At 41.4% G+C, this 17,806-nt stretch overlaps 1 protein-coding gene across 6 annotated transcripts in view; it reads left to right on the plus strand.

The window, feature by feature from the left end:
- Positions 1 to 3,880: 3,880 nt before the first annotated feature.
- LOC126293602 (cytadherence high molecular weight protein 2-like) overlaps positions 3,881 to 17,806 on the plus strand; it is an 85,187-nt gene continuing 71,261 nt past the window's right edge. Inside the window, exons 1-3 of one of the 6 annotated variants that reach the window (XM_049986883.1) lie at positions 3,881 to 3,947; positions 5,033 to 5,227; positions 13,394 to 13,511. In XM_049986883.1, the coding sequence (XP_049842840.1) occupies positions 5,054 to 5,227; positions 13,394 to 13,511 (292 nt within the window). In that variant the 5' untranslated portion in view covers positions 3,881 to 3,947; positions 5,033 to 5,053. Of the gene's footprint in view, positions 3,948 to 4,021; positions 4,260 to 5,032; positions 5,228 to 13,393; positions 13,512 to 17,806 lie in introns of those variants that run through there. The other 5 variants (XM_049986881.1, XM_049986882.1, XM_049986886.1 and 2 more) reach the window with 5 other exon arrangements.

Raw genomic sequence — 17,806 nt, forward strand, 5'->3', positions numbered from 1 at the left:
TTACCTCCGGAATATTTTACCCAAGAGGATGCCATCATCATTTAATCATACAGTAAAGCTGCATGTCCTCGGGAAAAATTACGGCTGTAGTTTCCCCTTGCTTTCAGCCGTTCGCAGTACCAGCACAGCAAGGCCGTTTTGGTTAATGTTGCAAGGCCAGATCAGTCAATCATCCAGACTGTTGCCCCTGCAACTACTGAAAAGGCTGCTGCCCCTCTTCAGGAACCACACGTTTGTCTGGCCTCTCAACAGATACCCCTCCGTTGTGGTTGCACCTACGGTACGGCCATCTGTATCGCTGAGGCACGCAAGCCTCCCCACCAACGGCAAGGTCCATGGTTCATGGGGGGGGGGGGGGGGGGGAACAACAAAATAACGTTTACTAAATTACAAGTAATTATAAATGAAAGTAGTAACTCTACTTACTTTACTCGTCGGCCACGTCTTCTACATGCATTCTAATTCCTCGCACTGTATTAAACCGACGGCTGCAGTCCATTTTTCAACAGTCGTTGTCTCTGGTATTTCCCAATAGCCGATTCTATTTCGAAAACCTTGCTTTGTCTCCCGATTGGAACACTCTCGTTCGTGACTATGACGTAACAGGCTTCTTGGTAGAAACCGCAGTTGTCGCACACCGTGTTCGTGGACAATAGTGTTTCAGAAGCCGTCGCTTGTACCGCATAGTATTTCATTCAACAAGAAACTAAAATGATGCTCTTTCGGTAATTTCCTAGAATGATTGCCTCTCGAAGTCGCGGGCTCCACACGATACATATCGAATGTGCGATTATAAATCGATTACGCGACTCTGGTGGCAGGCGTTATGATCAATTATTTGTGATCGTCATTTTCATCTGTTTTCCGTCGTTCCCTTAGTTACTCTAAATTACACATTTCTGCGAATTAATGGCAAAAAAAAAGGAATTGTTCCCGTAGCGTGCACATCACACGGACTTTCTGACTACAACACCGACAACGAGTAAGGAAAGTCGTCTCCTTTGTAATTACAAACATTTTTGTAACGCCCTTCTTTTGTCGTTGCTGTAGCGACCACCGTAAACATACTCATAACGCCCGCCACCAGAGTCGCGTGATCGATTTAAGATCGCACGTTCGATATGTATCGCTTGGACCCCGCGACTTCGAGAGGCAATCATTCTTGGAAATTACCCACTTCTTGATGGGTAGCTAGGGAGTGTCTAATCACGTGTTCTTTCTTATAACAATTTTTTGTTGCACTGGACGCAACTATCTACACTAAATAACAGAGTAATTAACATTCGCCATGTGAGACTATCAGCATTTCAAACTACAACGCTTTCACTCATTGCTACTCACAACCAAAAACAATGAACTATGTTCCCCTGGCACTGCACCAAACGATTATTATAATTCGCGCCACCAGAAATGTGTGGTCGACATAGAGTTCCACGTTCGATATACATCGTTAGGGGCCGCGCTTTCGATAAACAATTATTCTTGGAAATTACTGAGGAGTGTTAAAACTTTTTAGGTATTACTTGTGGTTAATTCGTGGAAAGGCTTATTTCCACATATAAATTAATTACAGAGAAGGATGTGATTTGCATTCAGCGTCAACTAGACAACGCAAAGAATAACCATATAATCAAGGGTAATGCTCGTTTCACAATAATCCCCGCAAACGTGACGGCAAACTTAACATCGAATATCAAATGATGGGCTATCGACTTCGTGACAAGGAAGAATATAGATATTATTGCTCCTCGATTCACGCGCAGCAGTTTGAGCTGTTCTCTTAGGTTCCTGCCTAACCACACACTCGCAAATCGCTACATATTCGCAAATAAAAACTGAAATATTTGTGACAAGGAAGAAAGTGAATGTTAATCTTAATGCTCTTCGCTTCACTCGCAGCATTTTAAGCTGTCCTCTTAGGTTCCAACCTAACCACATACTTGGAAATTGCTAAATATTTATTTCATCCCTCGTTCTTATATGACTGAACATACTTTTATTACATTCTAAAAACGTAGCAGAACGTGTAAACAATACTAACATGAAAAAAATATATGTATATATCCGCAAGAAACGGGATTAGTACCAACAACAACAGACTCACGAAATCACGACATTAGTCATGTTGTGGTGTTTATTACAGGTTTTAGTTATCACATTCTACCTTAAAGGCTTATATTGTTGATGCGTTGTTAAGTGACATTTAATGATAATGGTGATCTGCTCGTATACATTTTAAATGCTGCGTTATACTGAAACGGCATACTGCAAAATAAGGAAACACGTGGTTTCATTCTTAATTTGTAAAAAATTGACGATAACAACTCATTCCTAAGAGAGCACTCTTATATGGGGGCATTAACCGTCGATAAATCATTACGTGAACTTTTATTTTATAATAAATCATTCCAAGAATAATGTGTTTTTTGTAAATCTCCGGTACGCGCACTTGAAATCTTATGAGAGGCCCATATCGAATGCTAAAGACAGTCGATAGCGAATCATGCGGTCGTCGATATCGTGTGTGACGTCAAAACGACGTCGCAACTGCGGGAGTTACTACGAAATGAGCTTTCACCATGACGTGGCGTTACGTCACTATGACATAAGGTTCTCCTCATCTAGCGTGAGAATGAAGGGTATTAGGTGAGGAGAACCCTACGTCACAGTGACATAACGATATGTCATCCTGACGTAGATAAGCCTGAACGAAGGAACCATAACAATAACGAAAGTAAAAGAAAGGGAGTAGTTAAATCCGAATAATTGTGCACAAATCATGTGGATAGAAACATGAAACAGGGAGAAATTAAAAGTGCTTAGTATTTTTATAAAAGCCAATGGATTGTACAAAATTCTTCTTGGCAAAACGTTACACCGAGAATCTAATGAGGTTCCAAAGATAATTCCAAATGTTGCTGGAATTTTAATTTTGCCTTCATGTTGTAGATCACCACAGAAAACTTTGCTCTTCACCAATAAATTATTCCTGATGATTATAAGGTACTAACCTATTTGTAACACCGTCATTATTTTTCTTTATGTGCTGTCTACTGTGAAAAAACAATGATATTTCGTCTATAATCTTTACTTACATTTTAATATTTAAACAGTATCCTGAGTGTCACAATAGATAAACTACCTGACAAAATAACCTCAACAGCTCTCTGTTTACAGCACCACTAAGTGTTGTTTCATATGCGATAGTGGAATACTGTGTTTGCTTATTCTCTCAATACATTGGTATAAATTTTGGTGGTGTTTGGCACGATTACTATAGAAATTTCCATATTGCCTAAAATCATACAAATTCTGGTAAATGTGACTTGCATCTCATTGTTTTTCCACAGTATACAACGTATAAAGAAAAATAATGATGTGCGTTATAAACAGGTCAGTACATTATAATCATCACCAATAATTTATTTCTGAGAAGCGAAAGTGTGAGTTGATTTACAACACGAAGGAAAAATTAAAATTCCAGCAACATTCGGCATTATCTTTGGAACCACATTAATTTATCAGCTTAACGTTTCTGCCCAGAAGAATTATGTACAATCTATTGGCTTTTATGAAATTACGAAACACTTTAATTTCTCGATATTTCACGTTTCTAGCCACATGATTTATGCACAGTTAATCGGATTTTTTTTAAAAAAAATTACTAGACGCTATTTTTGACTTCCGTCGTTGTTATGGTTCCTTCGTTCAGACATTCAAGAAACACACAAATACATTCAGAATTGTTGGGATTACAGCATAATAAGCAATTCGACTGGGATGAGCATACCACACAACTGCTGTCACTTCGTTTGCACACGTCTATTTACATTTAGCTTTCAAGTTATCGGTGCAACATCTATTGTACAACTGCAAAGATGTTACATACTCATGTGGTCGATTTAGATTATTTACGTCACGATGACGTAGCGTTACGTCACTATGAGGTAAGTTCTCCTCATCTAGCTCGAGGAACCTTGAGCGTGAGGTGTATGCTACCCTGAGCCTTGAACCTAAAAAACAGAGAATAAACACATTACGACACAGACTCATTGAATTCTCGTATAATCTACACCACTGTACCGAAAATGTATTTAGTAGGAGTCACTACTATTTCTTCTATGCATTTGTAGCTATTATCTGTTGGTAACTCTGATCTCTTAGAGATGGATGGTTGGTAGAAATGGCGTTTCCCGACTGTGATCTATGGATACAGAAGTTAGGCGGACTGTTTGATGAGAAATTGTTGACAGTGACAGGTACTGATATAACATTTCTTGTGCATATAATTTATATATCCATAACGTGAATAGTATGTTATTTTTCAGTATATGCTCCGTTAAAAGAGAACGTATAGAGAATTTCAACCCGAGAGATAATTTTTTGCCACATGTTGATGCGTCTAAGTAATTGTGTTGTATACTATTTTGTATATGCTAACTTTTTAAAAGTGTTCGGTGATACGAACGTTACAGTACGCCGCCTGTTTATCGTTGTCGCTCCCAGTTCCCTATAGTACGGTATATAGAGTGAATTGGATCGAGGTGTAGGGAGAAGTGTTTTGCGAAGCATGTATTTCGGTTTTGTTTTCACTAGTTTATAATTCGCACCCTGTAAGCAGCAGGGAAGCTGCCGCCGCGTAACTTTGTGTGAAGTCATAATTAAATTCTTGGAGTATTTCGCTCTGAGAGACGAGATGCTGTGTGAAAATGATCGAATGCATATCTGTCGTGTGTTATGATTTACTTTAATTATATTGCCAGTATGTTATCATTTGGTAGACAGACATAATTTGTATGTATGCATGGCGGTATTTAGATTTTGATAAATTTTCGTCATTCCTTATAAGTAGAATTTCATCATATATTAACTGACATACAGCCAGCTGAAGTGTAAACTAAAAAGTAACATTATTTACAATATATATGTGTTGGTAGCGTTCCTGTAGCAGGTGTTTTATGGCACACCTTATGATGTAGACACGCTCCTTTTTACATAAATAAATAAAATACAAAGTTATTACGTTTTTCAGTTTCTCTAAATTGGAACAAGTATGGATGGAAGTAATCACAGCATTTTTGTGCATGGTTTGACAGAAATTGAAGTGAACCTTATGCGAGAGTTACTTGAAGTGTTCTGCAAAGATCGGAAAAGAAAATGGCTATCATATACAGTGAAAAATACAAAAGATGTCGACAGTACCACGTTCACTGTATTGCTGGTGCAGGTATGTGCTATTCAAAACCTGCACAATATGAGACCAAATATTATAGGAATGTTCTTGTAGAATGTAAACACTTTAGTATTAAAGGATACCACTCATTCAAAAGTAGAAGCGCTTAGTTGTCAATAAGCACACACAAAAGATGTGTTAGAGAGAGAGGGGGGGGGGGGGCAGGTGGACAACAACCACCCCCCCCCCCCGCGCACACACACACACACACACACACACACACACACACACACACACACACACACACACACACTTACATTAGCACAGTGTAAAATTAATTATCTACTGTACATGCCCTTAATTCATGTCATCTGAAAGTGTAAGATGATGTGTTGTCTCTAGACAAGTAATCACCCCTCCTTAAAATATCCATATGTTCTAAGACATTTACGAAGTATGAAAGTCATTACTTTCCCATGGAATGCAGGATACATTCGAAATTTTATTTCTGTCACTACAGTAACAGAAATTTCCCTTGTGTAATATTCAGAGGGTAAAATTTATAAACATAGTTATCAGATGTCTGGTCTCAGTAACACAACAAACAGTCCTGCAAACAGAATGCTTTGGCGAGATCTGTAACACAGTGTATCATTGAAACTGCATATCTTTGGAATATGCAAGTATAAATACGAAATCCACAGAATATGGCATGTTAGCTTCTGAAGCATTGAAATTAAAATGGTGGGTGCTAGATTTACTAATGTCAACCAGTCGTAGCAATCGCAGGTCATGTGATCTAGTCAGCCAGTTACAACATGACTTTTAGATTGCATGCTCGCACACATTCCTATACATACTGTATAGAAATAAGCAGAGCTATGCCTTCGCATATAATTTTTGTTGTCACAAAAATTAGCTGCTTTTTAGGGGAGTTGTGGTTAGGCTGAGATTTAACAGTATAGCTTAAATTGCTCTAAACGAAGTAATGACATGGATGATCCTATTCTTAAATGAGATTTTCACTCTGCAGCGGAGTGTGTGCTGATATGAAACTTCCTGGCAGATTAAAACTGTGTGCCCGACAGAGACTCGAACTCGGGACCTTTGCCTTTCGCGGGCACGGCTCACGTCCGGTACTCACAGGTTTACTTCTGCCAGTATCCGTCTCCTACCTTCCAAACTTTACAGAAGCTCTTCTGCGAACCTTGCAGAACTAGCACTCCTGAAAGAAAGGATACTGCGGAGACATGGCTTAGCCACTGCCTGGGGGATGTTTCCAGAATGAGATTTTCACTCTGCAGCGCAGTGTGCGCTGATATGAAACTTCCTGGCAGATTAAAACTGTGTGCCCTATTCTTGCACATTAGAAATGTTTGGCTTCCCCCCCTCCCCAAATTGGTTGCAATCTCAGTGGGTGTGTTTAGGCTGTGTAACAAGAGTGCAGCTTGGATTGCCACAAAAAGTCTTGTTCAGAGCATATATGATTTAGTCTGTTAATTTGACTCTTTTGAGTGTAACCTCAGGTTAATGTGCATACAGGACAGAAATAAGCAAAGTAATGTCCTGTGTCTTCACACAATTCAGATTGTCACAAGAATTGGTCTTTTTTTTTTTCTTCAGGGGATGGGGGATGAGGCTTGTGGTTGTGTTGCGATCAATGTGATAGCACAGCTTCAGTTGCTGTGAGTGAAGTGATGACATTTCTATTCGTGGTTAACTGAGAAATATGTGCTGTTATTATTCGATTATGTCAATATTTTGACATCATGATTTCCAAGGATGTACGTAGGCTTGCCCATCATAGCTTTAATTGTCATGAGTGAAGCGGTGATGTTTGTATTCTTTGTTCTCTGAATAGGTCGCAATTTCCAGTCTGGTTAGGCTTGGACGCAAGAGCACAGCTTGAACTTCCACAAAAAAACTTTATTGTGGTGACAGATATACATGTAGCTTAGCTCGAGGTCTTGGTTAGTTTGGGATATGACTGTTTGGTTGCGAGATGGCAAAGCAAATGAATGTCCCCCCTCCTCCCCCCCCCCCCCCCCCCTTCCTCTCCAGGGGACTCATCGCTCTTTGGTGGATTTGTGCTTTGCCACCACAGGGCCGCAGCCTTTGCAGCATTTTTTTCCCTTCGATGCTACTTGTCTATCCTCTTGCTAATCTTTTTCTCCTACCCTAGGGAACATGTCTGTGGTGTTTTTGGGAACAGCTACCTCACCCACGTCTGCTGCTCGATGACTTAAATGTGAACCATCCCCTTTGGGGTTCTCCCAGAACCTGTCAAGGAGGTGCCCTCATGGCTGACCTTCTTAATCAATGTAACGTCATATGGCTTAACACAAGAGCACCCACATTCCTTTCAGATTCCTTGCACACCTATTCCCATTTGGACCTATCCTTCTGCACTGCCAAATTGTGCATCGTCTCGAGTGGTCCGTTCTTTCTCCCACGTACTCGAGCGACCATTTCCCATGTGCTATCCGTTTACTGACTCCTACGTAACCTTTATGCACATCCAAACGGTAGCTTACTAGGGCCTACTGGAGCCTTTACCCCTTGTTGGTGACCTTCAACAAATATTTCCAAAGTTGTGATGACCAAGTGAAATATCTTACAAACACTATCCTTACCACTGTGGAACGTTCCGTTCCTCACACTTCCTCTTTACCACACTGTGTCCCGGCCCCTTTATGGACTGAGGCGTGCCGTGATGCAGTCCACACACGGATACATGCTCTCCATGTCATGAACAGTCAACCTATGATGGCAAACTGCATTCATTATAAACAGAAGTGTGCATAGTGTTGACGCGTTCTTTGGGATAGCAAGAAAGCTAGCTGGATTTCATTCACTAGTACTTTTCACAGTTTCACTCCCTCTTCCATCATGTGAGATGTCTCTCTGGGACCAAGATCACTCACTCAGTTTCCGACCTGACAGTAGCAGTTGATGTCATTGTGGACCCTATTGCTATCTCCAACACCTTGGGCCGCCATTTTGTGAAAATTTGAAGCTCCTCCCACTATCACCTTGTCTTCCTCCATCAGAAATGAGCAGAGGAGGCTCGGGCGATACCGTTCTCTTCTCAGAATTGTGCGTGTTGCAATGCTACCTTTACTGTCAGGGTGCTAGATCATGCTCTCACTTCATCTCGATCCTCTGCCCCAGGGCCAGACATTGTTAACATTCAGATGTTGCAGCACCTTTCTCTTGCATGGAAGCACTTTCTGCTTAATACTTAAAACAGCATCTGGGCAGAGGGCACATTTCCCAGATGCTGGCATGAAGCCACTGTCATACCCATACTTAAGCCCGGTAAGGACGAACACCTTCCTTCTAGTTACTGCCCCGTCTTTCATCAGTGTGTTTGCAAGGCGATGGAACGTACGATTCATGCCTGGCTGATATGGTGGCTAGAGTCTTGCAATTTATTATTTACTGTACAATGTGGATTTCGAACGCGCTGTTCGGCAGTTGACCATCTCGTCACATTGTCCACCCATGTCATAAATAGGTTTCTGTGGAAATCAAAGACTGTGGCCATGTTTCTTGATTTGGAGAAAGCATATGACACCTGGAGGACTGGTATCCTCCGTACTCCCTACACGTGGGGCTTCCGTAGCCACCTGCCCCATTTCCTTGAGGAATTTTTAAAAGACAGAGTTTCCAAAGTATGTGTAGGTTCTGTCTTGTCAGACTCCTTTATGCAGGAAAACAGTGTGCCTCAGGGTTCTGTGCTGAGCAGCATCCTCTTTGTTATCGCCAATAACCCTGTAATGGCCTGTCTTCTGCTGGGCATGTCTGGCTCCCTTTTTGTTGATGATTTTACCATCTATTGCAGTTCTCCACATACCTGTCTCATTGAGCATTGATTTCAGCGATGCCTCAATTGTTTTCATGCATGGAGCATCAATGATGCCTTCAGTTTTCCACTGATGGAACCATTTGTATGAATTTCTGGCAGCACTATTGGTTTCTCCCACCATCTTTACATCTTGGACCTGTTGGTCTTCCATTTGTTGAAACTACAAAATTCCTGGGGCTGCTGCTCAGTAGGAAACAAACTTGGTCCTCCCATGTGTCTTACCTGGCAGCCCACTGTATGCGGACCCCTTGTTGTCCTGTGTGTCCTCAATGGTACTTCCTGGGGTGCAGATCGAACCACCCTCCTCTGTTTGTATCTTGTTCGTTCGAAACTAGACTATGGGTGCTTCGTTTATGCATCTGAATGTCCGTTCCTCTTAAACTGTGTCAATACTGTTCTCCCATATGGTATCCATTTGCTCACTGGCGTCTTTCATATTAGCCAGGTTGAGAGTTTGTATGCAGAAGCTGCCAAACTACTACTGCGACTTTCTCCTCAGCAGATATGCATGCTATTTGTCTGCCAAGTTTGACCACCCATCCTATGCTGCCTTCTTCCATGACTCCTTTGATCACCAGTATGGGACGCATCCCTCTTCTCTGTTACCTCCTGGAGTTCACTTTCGATTCTTGCTCCGGCAGATTAACTTCACACTACCTGCAACTTGCCCTGTGGTGTGAACCCTTGATCATATTGGCTTCATGTGGCAGTGATCACCTTGTCCTTCATTCGCTTCCTAAGGACATCTCTTCAGCTTCGCTCTATCACCTTCAGTTTTACGACCTTCAGATGGAACTTGGCGATAGTACCTTTGCGTACATTGATGGCTCTTGGACTGACCGTGGTGTCAGGTAGGCCTTCATCATTGGTGCCAAAATTTTTCAATATCTGCTTCTGGCACACTGCTCAGTATTTACAGCAGAGCTCTTCGCTCTGTACCAGGCCACAGAGTGCATCCGGCGACACAGGCTTTTCTATTGACATCTGCTCAGCCACTCTCAGTGGCCTCCAAAGTCTCTGTGCGCTGTGCACAGGCTATCGCTTAGTGCAATAGATCCAGGAAAACTGCCACTTGCTCACTCTTGATGGAGCCACTTTGATGTTTATGTGGATTCCTAGTCATGTCCATCCGACAGGAAACCAGACTGCTTAAGCTGCTGCCAGGGCTGTAGTCCTAGTACTTCAGGCCGCTACTTCCCTCCGATGATTTTTGTGTTGCCGTACGTCTGGACATATTGTCACTTTGGCATCACCACTGGTCCTCTTTTCATGGAAATAAGCTCGGGGCTGTTAAACTTCTCCCAGCAGCTTGGATGACCTTCTCTTGGCCCTCCTGCCGTGGGAGGTGAATCAAACATATGATGTTGTCATTGGCTGATTACATCGCAAGTCATGTGCTCTGATTTTTGTGTGCTGCCTGTTGGCTGATGAGATCACATGTCCTTTGTTCTGATTGGCTAAGAAAAGCACATTGTGCAGTTCAATCTCGACTTAACAATTTCCGAAGCTATCGTGCCACATTTAGTGGATCTTGTATTTATACTTGTGGGTTTGAAAAATATGCAGTTTGTGTTACAGCATATAAAAAATATCTCAAACACATTTTTGTAGGGATTGTCATGCTACAGTGGCAGGAAGTCCAATAACAGTGTATCAAAAAGGTTCCATTCAGAATGGAGTTCTAAAGAGTGTGGCAAAAGTCGGTTAACTGGAAGTGCATTTCAGTGTTTTGTAGCTTTAGTGGTTTATACGAAGTAATTTTTCCTATTGAAATTGTTCAAAGTGACCTTTGTTACCCAGATATCTAACACATTGTTCAGACACTTATTTGTGCCTTGTCATTTAACTCCCCATTATTACCAGAAATGTTTTCAAATTCTTATTTATTCAAATCCCTTAAATGCTGTAGGTTTAATGGTTTTGTGGCAACGACATTGTCTTCCTGTATCCCCCCACATTGAAAAATGGCACAGTGTGAGGTTCCATGACCAACCAGTTTTACCCCACCTACCTGTCCACTGTTGAAAATTGTCATCAAGAAATGCACAGACTTAGAAATTATAGTGCAGTGGATCACCATCTTGCTGCAAAATGAGGTTGTTCCGAAAAGCTTCAAGTACCGGGTTATTGTTTTTACTAATTTATCTTTAGCATTTCAAGCATTAATGGACCCATAAAAAAAAGGGCTTATCATTCCTCTGCTCCACATAGCAGCCCAAACTCTAACTCTGAGAACATATACCTTCTCCTCAATAACAAATCATGGACTTTCAGAAGACCAACACAACAGTTGTCTATTAACTCCTCCATTTAACTCAAAACTTGCTTCATCAGACCACAGGATTTTTTTGTAAAAGTTAGTATAACTTTCACCGCAGATCTCACACCGTTCGCAGAATTGATGTCTTCGATCAGGATCAGGCTTGTTTAGGGTGCATAGTAATGTAGGCTTAAGAGTCTTAGCATGTTATGTTTTTAACATTATTTTAAATGTCTGTTGGAAAATTGTAGTTCCTTAGAAGCTCTTCTTTCGGATTTCTTGGGTGATTGGATAAATGCAGATTTTGCAAATCCTTTCAGTAGCCGATGTAGTCTAGAATAGTATCTCACCTGAGGAACAATAATATCCTCAGCAAATTGGTTTGGATTTCAGATGATTTGCTCTTTTGAGAATGACATTTACATGTTCACTCACCAAATTTTACATGCTTTAAATAACAAAATACCACCAGTTGGTATTTTCTGTCACCTATGAAAGGTATTTGATTGTGTGTATTCTCATAGATAAACTGAAGTTTTATGGGGTTGATTGTATAACCAACCAATGAGTAATGTCATATCTAACCAAAGGAATGCAGGAAGTTGGACTTAGTAACTCAACCAATGTAATCCAGAGATTGCCAACTGACAGGGTTTAAACATCAGCATCATTCTTGCCTTTGATCGCAAGTATTATTGCTTCAGTGCAATATGATGGGCAATGTTCTAAGTACAGCTTGTTTATGTACTTCACTGTGGTAAATGTTCACTCATAGGTTACTGCTTATGAAAGTTATTTTCTAAATACAGTGTGGCTGATTCCTCAATTTTGTGTGAATGAGAGTCTGGAATGACAAATTATAATTAGTGCATTTTTGCAGCTTGGCAGTTTGTTGTAAATGTGCATGTTTTCTGGAGCACTTTGTATGTTACCCTGCTATAAATCCATTTCATATCGTTACCATGAGTTACACCCAGGTATTTTTATGAATTGACAGATTCCAACAGTGACTCATTGATGTTGTAATCATTGGATACTACATTTTTTCGTTTGGTGAAGAGCATAATTTTACATTCCTGAACATTTAAAGCAAGTTGCCCATCTTTTCATCACTTTGAAATCTTATCAAGATATGACTGAATATTTATGCAACTTCTTTCACACAGATTCATCATAGATAACTGCACCAACTGCAAAAAGTCTTAGGTTACTATTAATATTGTCTGCAAGGTCATTCATATATGACATGGAAAGCAAGGGTCCAAACACACTTCTCTGGGGCACACCTGAAGTTACTTTGCATCTGATGATGACTCTCCATCCATGCTTTGTCCTCCCTACCAAAAAGTCTTCAGTCCAATCACAAATTTCATTTGATATCCCATGTGATCATGCTTTCAACAATAAGCATAGGTGTGGCACTAAGTCAGATACTTTTGAAAATGAAGAAATACCATTATGTTCAAGATACTTCATTATTTTTGTGCTGAGAATATACTCTAAGATTCTACAACAAATATATGTCAAGGATATTGCACGGAAGTTTCCGTGGGTCATTTCTACTACCCTTCTTGTAGATGGATGTGACCTGTGCTTTTCTCCAAGACCTGGGAATGCTTCTTTGTTTGAGGGTTCTAAGGTAGATTACAGTTACAAGAGGGGCTAACTCACCACATGGTCAGTATAGAAACCGATAGGGATTCCATAGGATCCTGAAGCTTTGTTCAGTTTTAACGATTTCAGCTCTCTCTCAACACCACAGACACTAATTCTTATTTCATTCATCTTTTCAGTGGTATGAGGATTCTCTTGGGCTCTCCTTTGTAAAGGAACATTTGATAATGTTAACTATTTCAGCTTTTGCTTTGCTACCGTCAGTTTCAGTTCCTGTCTCATTTGCTAGGGTTGTGCACTAACTTTGGTGCCACTAACAGTCTTTATAGTTGGACAGAATTTCTTTGGATATATAATAGCATAGAAATGTGTAATAATATTTTGTAGTTTGAAAAGACAAATATGTTAGAAAGTTTGAAGTAAGCATTTAACATTGGCATTCTACAGTGGTAAATGTGTATTTCTGATCTTTTTGTAGCCTTGTACTGCTGGAGAAGTAGTGAGGGTGCAAGAATACAGAAGAACTGTGTGTGTCGATGATGCCCCAAATTCAGAAAAATCCATAGATGACACTGCACAAAGCTGTAAAAAGCTTGGTAAAGGAGATTTTGTGATATAATTTAACTTTAAGAAATGCTTGAATGTGTTATTTAATAAACAGTACCAGAGGCTTCTTTCGCTTCTTATTCTTCTTTTTTTTCCTTTTTTGTAACAATATTATGAAAAGGATAGTTGCTGCTTACCGTGTAGGAGAGATACTGAGTTGCAGATAGGTACAACAAAAAGACTGCAAGCATTAGTGCATGGTGGTAGAGGCGGATGACAGTAAGTGGTGTTTGTGGGAGCGAATTGGGACAAGTTGTAGAGGGGGTAGGACAGCTGGATGCAGTTGGGTTAGACTGTGGGCAAGGGAGAGCTGGGGGGGGGGGGGGGGGGGTAGCAGAAAAGGATAGAAGTAAAAAGGTTGGGTGATATGGTGGAATGAGAGATGTGTAGTGCTGGAATGGGAAGAGGGAAGGGGCTAGATGTGTGATGACAATGACTAACGAAGGTTGAGGCCAGGAGGGTTCCGGGAATGTAGGATATAGTGCAGGGAGAGTTCACACCTGCACATTTCGGAAAATCTGGTGTTGGTGGGAAGGATCCAGATGGCACAGGTTGTGAAGCAGTCACTGAAATGAACGATGTTGTGTTGGGTGGCATGCTCAGCAACAGCATGGTCGAGCTGTTTCTTGGTCAGTTTGTCAGTAGCCATTCATGCAGACACAGTTTGTTGGTTGTCAAGCCTACACAGAATGCAGCACAGTGGTTGTAGCTTAACTTGTAGACCACATGCCTGGTTTCACAGGTAGTCCTGCCTTTGATGTTTCGGAGATGGATAGTGCTGTTCAAGCACAGAAACTGCATAATGCAACACTTCTCCACAGGCCCAGAGCACTCTGAATTCCTCCTGTGGTGTTATATACACTCACCTGCTTCATGGCCTGACTGAGGCTGAAATAACAGACTATCTCACGGACAGGGAGTGATTGCAGATTACTGCGTCATGAAAAGGTTAGATACAGAATAGTGCCAACTTCTTCTGTTTCTCTAATTCGAATGTCTGGTACTTACATAAAAAATTATGGCTGGCTATGAGGCTATTACTGTCAGACCATATATTATTCCAAATTCCATACATTGCTATAAATGTCAGCACTACAATCGCACCCATGAATCTCCTGAAAATTAAGTCAAATGCATAACCTGCAGCAGGGAAACTCATGACGGTGAGTGTCCACCTTGTTCCCCTCACTGTAGCAGCTGCAAGGGTGATCTTGCTGCTTCTTCCTTTGACTGTCCAGTCTGCCTCAGTGAGAAAGCCCTTCAGGAGATCCGGATGAAGGAAAAGGTTCCTACTCTTATTGCTCAGAAAATGTTGTCTAGCCGCAAACCTTGTACAACGTCCTCTGACAATTATAGTACAATTCTTGATATATTCAGACCTATAAAGGTCATGGCTATGCAGACTTGTGACTTCTGGTTTGGTGCCACAGTTGTGAAATTATCCAGCTGCTAGGTCACACTCTCATCACCACCTGCTGTGGGTGCACACCATACCAACAGACCTTCGCCTGCACCACTGAAATTGCATGCCTCGGAAACAGAAGCATGGAAATCCAACAGGAGTAATCCTGTGGTGTCTTCCTGCGCACATCTAGCCAGCCAGTGTTCTTCTTTAGCCATCATTCTTCTTCAGTGGTGTCAACACGCTATACCCTCACTTGACGAACCTGTTTCACTGTGATGCATCAGCAACAACTGGTCCGCTGGCCAAGCGAAGACAAATACCAACATTTATGTCGAACTAATGGACCAGGATCCTCCAGCCTCTAAATCTGATCATTGTGCATGTTCGAATTCTGTGACTTGGTAGCCACTGTGGTGACTGCCCCCTTATTTGACTCACTCCTGTCAATCATCTGGTATGGTTATTCTCCAATGGAACATTCATGGTATCAGATCCAACAGGGTTGAATTACAGCGTCTCTTGCATCCATACTGTCCAGTTTTTTGTTTCCCTCCAGGAAACAAAATTACCTCCTCACAATCGCTTTCACCTTCATACTTCACACTTAACTTCAGTCTGTTTCGACCTTCCCCCTGCAGCGAGGACACTGGCTCATGAACGAGTCATGTTGCTCATTTGAGACAATGTCTATAGCTACACCATCTCTGTGGAATCCCAGCTTCAAGCTATTGCTATCCATCTTTCCCTTCCCAGTTTCACTTTCTTTGCTGTCAACATCTACTCACCCTCGTCTTCTGCTGTCACCAGGGCAGACATTTTGCAACTTATTGCTCATCTTCCTCCTCCCTTCTTGCTGTTTGGCAACATCAGTGCCCACCATCCCCTTTGGGGCCCTCCATGCCCTGTCCGAGAGGTTCTCTCCTAGAAGGTATTTTCAACCAGCTCAATCTAATGTATTTAAACATGGGTATGCCCACATTCCTTTACAATTCCACAGACTCCTTTTCCTGCTTGGACCTTTCGATCTGTACTGCTCAACTTGCTCCTTGTCTCGAGTGGTCCGTCCTCTCCAACACACACTTGTGTGACCATTTCCCCTGTGCCATGTTTTTGCTAACGCCTATCCCATCTGTGCATCCAATCAACTGGCAGCTTTGCTCCCCATTGCCCACTTTCGACTAACACCATTTCCCCTCCATTGATTACCACGTAAAATATCTTACAAACGCTATCCTTACTGCCGCGGAACATTCCATACCTCGCACCTCTTCCTCACTGTGGCATGCCCTTGTCTTCTGGTGTACTCAGGCATACCATGATGCAATCTGTGAGCTGAGATTAGCCCTCTGCATTTTAAATGGCTTCTCATGATGGCAAACGGTATCTGTTATAAGTAGCTACATGCACAATGGTGCCGCATGTTCAGGGAAAGCAATAAAAGCTAGGTGGCTCTTTGTTCAAAGTTCTTTTATCAGTTTTACTCCGTCTTCTGTTTGGGGTAGTCGCCGTTGGCCTTCAGGAACAACGGTTCACTCCCTGGTTCCTGGTCTTACCTTAGTACACAGTGTCATTGTAGATGCTCCTGGTGTCTCCAACACCTTGGTCTGATATTTTGCAGACATTTAGAGTTCCACCCACTATCATCCTGTCTTCTCCCCTCTGAAACGGGTGACTGACGCAAGGATGATATCTTTCTCCTCCCAGAATTGTGAATGTTACAATTCTGCTTTTACTATGAGGGAGCTTGAACTTGCACTCTCTTCATCCCAATCATCTGCTCAAGCACCAGATGGCATTCACATTCTGATGCTGCAACACTTATCTCTTGAGAACCTATGCTTCCTGTTCCATACATATAAGTGCATTTGGACAGATGGCAGATTTCCCGATCACTGGCATGACGCCATTGTCAGTCCTGTACCTAAGCCTGCTAAAGACAAACATGTTCCTTCCATCTATTGCCCAATTTCCCTCACCTGTAGCATCTGCAACGTGATGAAACGTACGATTAATGGTCAGCTGGTGTAGTTGCTTGAGTCTTGGAATCTTTTCACTAAAGCCCAATGGGGACTCCGTAGGAAATGTTCTGCAGTTGATCACCTTGTCAACTCATATTATGGACCATTTCTTTGCGGAAGTGCTAAACTGTAGCTGTGGGTTATAATAATAATAATAATATAATAATAATAATAATTATTATTATTATTATTATTATTATTATTATTATTATTATTTGGAGAAGGCATACCACACCTTGTGGAGGACAGGTATCCTCTATATTATGTGCAAGTGGGGTTTCCGGGGTCGGTTGTCCCTTTTATCCAGGAATTTTTAAAAGACTGTTTTTAAGGTACATATAGTCTCAGCTCTGTGAGACATTTTTATTCAAGAGAATGGGTGCCTCAGGGTTCTGTGCTCAGCATTGTCTTATTTGCCATAGCTTTTTTATATATAATGACTTTGCTATCTATTGCAGCTCTCAACGAACCTTTCTACTTGAGCAGTGTTTTCAGCAATGTTATGATCGTCTTTTCTTGTTGAGTGTCAACAATGGCTTCTGCTCTTCCACTGACAATACTGAAAATTTATCGGTGCGAGTTTCTTCCCCCATCCTATGTCTTGGCCCATTCCTTCTTCCACTTGTTGACACAACGAAATTCTTGGGACTCATGTTTGATAGAAAATTCTGTTGGTCCTCCACATCTCTTACCTGACAGTTCGTTGTACTTGCTCCCTTAATGTTCTACATGTTTTATGTGGTACATTGTGGCTATAGCAGCTACAAAAAAAAAAAAAAAACCCTCAAGGAAGGGGTGCTAAAGCTATCTTGAGCTACCTTTATTTTTGCTGTAATAAAAAATAAACAAATCACATGCAAAG

Source organism: Schistocerca gregaria, chromosome 10 (genome assembly GCF_023897955.1).
Source record: "Schistocerca gregaria isolate iqSchGreg1 chromosome 10, iqSchGreg1.2, whole genome shotgun sequence".
Classification (NCBI taxonomy): Eukaryota; Metazoa; Arthropoda; class Insecta; order Orthoptera; family Acrididae; genus Schistocerca; species Schistocerca gregaria.